Source organism: Henckelia pumila, chromosome 2 (genome assembly GCF_033568475.1).
Source record: "Henckelia pumila isolate YLH828 chromosome 2, ASM3356847v2, whole genome shotgun sequence".
Lineage (NCBI taxonomy): Eukaryota > Viridiplantae > Streptophyta > Magnoliopsida > Lamiales > Gesneriaceae > Henckelia > Henckelia pumila.
In genome coordinates, this window is record NC_133121.1 from 92,341,673 (window position 1) to 92,345,592 (window position 3,920).

General features: G+C 38.0%; 1 protein-coding gene across 3 annotated transcripts; it reads right to left on the reverse strand.

Annotated features, from left to right (window-relative positions):
• Window positions 1-569: 569 nt before the first annotated feature.
• LOC140879399 (ABC transporter G family member 9) lies at window positions 570-3,659 on the reverse strand. 3 transcript variants are annotated; one of them, XM_073283093.1, is made up of 6 exons: window positions 3,578-3,659; window positions 3,308-3,447; window positions 2,585-2,947; window positions 1,923-2,349; window positions 1,505-1,824; window positions 570-1,425 (listed from the first exon to the last, which is right to left on the reverse strand). In XM_073283093.1, exons 2-6 carry the CDS (start codon window positions 3,386-3,388, stop codon window positions 769-771), a joined length of 1,848 nt encoding a protein of 615 aa, XP_073139194.1. In that variant the 5' UTR covers window positions 3,389-3,447; window positions 3,578-3,659; the 3' UTR covers window positions 570-768. The 3 variants fall into 3 exon arrangements, with proteins under 3 accessions (XP_073139194.1, XP_073139195.1, XP_073139196.1); XM_073283094.1 differs by lacking the exon at window positions 3,578-3,659 and having other exon boundaries at window positions 3,308-3,565; XM_073283095.1 differs by lacking the exon at window positions 3,578-3,659 and having other exon boundaries at window positions 2,585-2,979; window positions 3,308-3,565.
• Window positions 3,660-3,920: the final 261 nt, after the last annotated feature.

A 3,920-nucleotide genomic window follows, 5' to 3' on the forward strand; every position in this document is an offset into this window, starting at 1 on the left:
TGTTTGACTCGACTTGGTTCAGTTACATCTCTAGATACAATTAGAGATGTACGACCCAAACCGAACTTTTGAATGTTTGAATTTAACTCGTGTATAATTGATCTGAGCTTGATCTTTATTCAACTAATATATTTATGGCTCACGAGTTTAATCGAGCTTACCTAAACGAGTTTAATAGATATAAATTATAGATTAAATATATTTATTAAATCCATTAAAAATTAAATTTCATATTTAAAGAAAAATATAATATTGATATTAAAATTTGTGATTTTATTATAATAAATAAAATTAATATATTTTTATATAATTGTCGTAAGTAAAATTTAAAATCTATAAATTAAATAATAAAATTTTAATTTTTTCATCTAAAAAATAAGTTATGAGCCTGCTAACAAACATGTTCATGGAGAGTCGAATATTGTAAAATTTGCTCTTCGTTCATTTATTTTGACAAACCTCCCTAAACAAACTCAAACAAACTTTGATCGAATCAAATTTAGAATAGCTCACAAACAGCTATCCCAAGATACAATAGCTTAAAAAGAATTTTTTTTAGCCTCTAAACATCAAAGATAACGAAAATCAACATATGACATTCAGTCCTATCCAGTATCCACCAATCTGCAGTATATAATGTAACATATATTAATGCATATATATGTATTATAATGCAAGTGCAAACACCACCCCAACTACACACACACACACACACACAAAAAAAAAAAAAAAGAGCCCTACAAAACGCAACAGTACTCAACCTAAAGTCTACCTCTTTGGCACACCAATTCTCATAAGTGCAACATAAGCGATGACCCTATAACCCACAAGCATTACTGCCATGGCCAGAACTGAAGCGGCTTGTCCGTCGATCCCGACGGACTTCACGGCCGGGAAATCTTCGACGAAACAAGTCTTACCAGAACCACATGGATATGTTTCCCCAGGCTTATATTGTGATCTCAACAAGAGCTTGAATGTATGCTGGCTAATCGATATATACTTGATCCACGCGATGAATTTAGGCACGTTTTGGACGTAGTATCCGCTCGCTAGAAGGAATGCCAGCATGATGACTGAACCAAGGACCGTGGCAGATTTTTGATGCATAACAACGGCGCCTATGGCTAACCCGAGACCTTGAGCACATAGAACGCTGTAGAGGAGAACGAATAGGCCCGAAAAGAAACATTGTGGGGTTGGTTTCAGGCCGGCCATCCAGTATGTTATGACGACGAAACCCGTGGGCAGGACTAGCTCCATTGGTAAGTCACCTAAGGTTAGAGCCATGAAGTAGGAGGAGAGGCGGTACATGCCGGAAGCTCGTTCTTTTGCTAGCATCATGCGTTCTTGAGGGAAGGTGAAAATAGCTTGAAAGAGCGGATAGAAGCCCCAAAATCCCGCGTAAAAGAAAAAAAGTCCCACCTTTATGCATTTGAACAAAATTAAGGATTCACATGGCAAATGCAAATTGCCAAAGAAAAGCCAAAGAAATTATTGTAACCTGATCTTGTAAGTGACTGATATCAGATTGCCACCACAATAGACCACATAAGATGGAGATGGCTAGCACTTGTGCCATCTGGAGGCCTGAGAAAGAAGAGTGCTTCCTTTCTTTTATGCCTCGTCTCAGCAAAACCGAAAATTGTTCCCACCAAGTGGTCGGCCACCCGCGAAACTGCCTATCATCCGTTGTTGATTCATGACGTTGGTAGTCGATGTCAAGTTCCGACTTCACATTGTCTGATAGATTAGTCTCGTATGCTGACACCAACTTTTGCTTGATAGCTGCTTGGTCTTCATTTGAATCAGCAGTTGAAACTCCTACAAAGATCGAAACAAATGTACATTTTGCACAAATGAACATACACGAAAGCACCTCCTCGAAATCATGAGGATAGAAATATACTTATTCAGCATACCATTGGCAAGATCTAACAAGAAGTCTGCAGGATTCATAGCAAGTGAAGGAGCGAATCCGACTGAGGCGAAATAATCCAATGCACCGGATCCCTTCCCAAAGTACAAAGGATTACCTTCAGACAGCAACAAAACCTTATGAAACATATAATACAGCCTACTAGAAGGCTGATGAATCGTCATCACTATAGTTCGACCTCCATTACTCAGCTCCCAAAGCTTGGAAACAATTCTCTGAGCAATGGTCGAATCAAGCCCGGAAGTTGGCTCATCAAGTAAAATAAGGCTCGGATTGATCAATAGTTCTTGTCCAATACTGACCCTTTTTCGTTCACCTCCGGAGACTCCCCTCAGAAGAGGTCCCCCTATGATACTATCCCTGCATCTTGTTAATCCAAGCTGACTTATAACAGCTTCGGCTTGTTGTACCTGTTGTATAATGAGTAGCGATGATAATCGGATAACAGATTTACCAAAGACAGAAGATGAAGGCTCTCATTTGAATCTATAGAACCTTGGGAGGATTAAGCTTAGTCAAACTTGATGTCACAAATATAACTTTGATCTCTGTTTTTTTTCATCCTATCATTATTCTTTCAACCATATTTAGTCAACTGATATATACATACATATGTTGGATCAATATATACATACACAAAAGTACCTTCTCTAGCTTAGTTAATGTTCTAGGCAGGCGGAGGAGTGCGGTGAATACTAATGTCTCGGCCACGGTGAGGTGGGGATAGAGGGCATCGTCCTGTGTCACGAATCCGGTATTGCGCTTCATCGCGTTTGAGAATGGCCTGCCATTGTAGGTAATGTTCCCAGCCAGTCGTCCGCCAAGTCGGCCACCAAGAGCCGTTAACAACGTAGTTTTGCCACTGCCGGATGGCCCGAGCATGGCTAACATTTCGCCCGGAAGCACTACTCCGGAGACTCCTCTCAAGATTTTCTTTTCTTCAGCTTGTGCATTTTTCTTTAGGATCCCACCTTTGTTTATTTTGATATTGTAAATCACTTCCTCGAACTACATCAAAGTTTGATCATAGGGAGATTTCGCTATCAAAAAAACTTTACAATTATTTCCTCAAATGAAAAACTATTTAAATAACAGTTTTGAGCTCTTCATAGCTTATTAATTCCAGTTTTTCTAACAGAGCCCATCAAAATCCTCGTGAGGTTTAAATTTATAATCACAGAAGAATTAAAAGAAAATGGCCCCATCAAGAACTGGTGATCATGGAAATAAATCAATTTTTTATGATCCAAAACCCTGAATAATTTTTTGTAGACTAAATATTATAATCATAATAATATAAAATTCTGCAGATTATGGATCCTTGTCAATTAAGTTCATGCATGCAGATTTATATATATATATTCATACCTTCAATGTGACTGGACGATTGGCCGGAGATTGATCTTCCCGATCAATTTGCGCCTCCACATCCACCATCTCCGTGCCCATATCGGCCGGAAACAGCCCCTCCTCCGCCGCAGCACCGCCTAGCTAGCTCGCAATGACACCTGCAAAAAATCAAGAAAACACCTGTCCTTTTATCTGTTCACATGATTACGCCATTCATTTGCATGGCTCGATAATTACTATACATTTAACCATTATACAAACAATTTGTGAGGCGTCGAAAGTACGCACAATAAATGCAAAAGGGTTTTAAATTTGTGCGGGCGATGCGAAGCAGAAGGAGAGATCACAGGGGAACCTGGACGGTTGCAGCGTATGAAAGAAACAAAGATATGCAACTATTCACGGCTTCTTTTATTTATTTTTATTTTTTTAACATTTTCTGTTCTTTTAAATTTCCAATATCTTGACTTAAAAAAAAAAAAAGAAAAAACTCCAATATCTTATGTCTTCTCTTTTCTTGATAATTCATTATCATTAATACTACTAGTGTTTTATACAGTTTATATAATTATTTATATTTATGATTTTTGTTGTGTTAGATTTTTTTTTCATATTTTTTTAATTAGAGGTG

Excerpts from the sequence above, each read along its gene's own strand:
- LOC140879399 (XM_073283093.1), bottom strand. The coding sequence starts at position 3,388 with ATGGGCACGGAGATGGTGGATGTGGAGGCGCAAATTGATCGGGAAGAT. Across the intron at positions 2,350-2,584 it reads CATTAACTAAGCTAGAGAAG|GTACAACAAGCCGAAGCTGT; the intron begins GTACTTTTGTGT and ends ATTATACAACAG. Across the intron at positions 1,426-1,504 it reads TCAGTCACTTACAAGATCAG|GTGGGACTTTTTTTCTTTTA; the intron begins GTTACAATAATT and ends AAATGCATAAAG.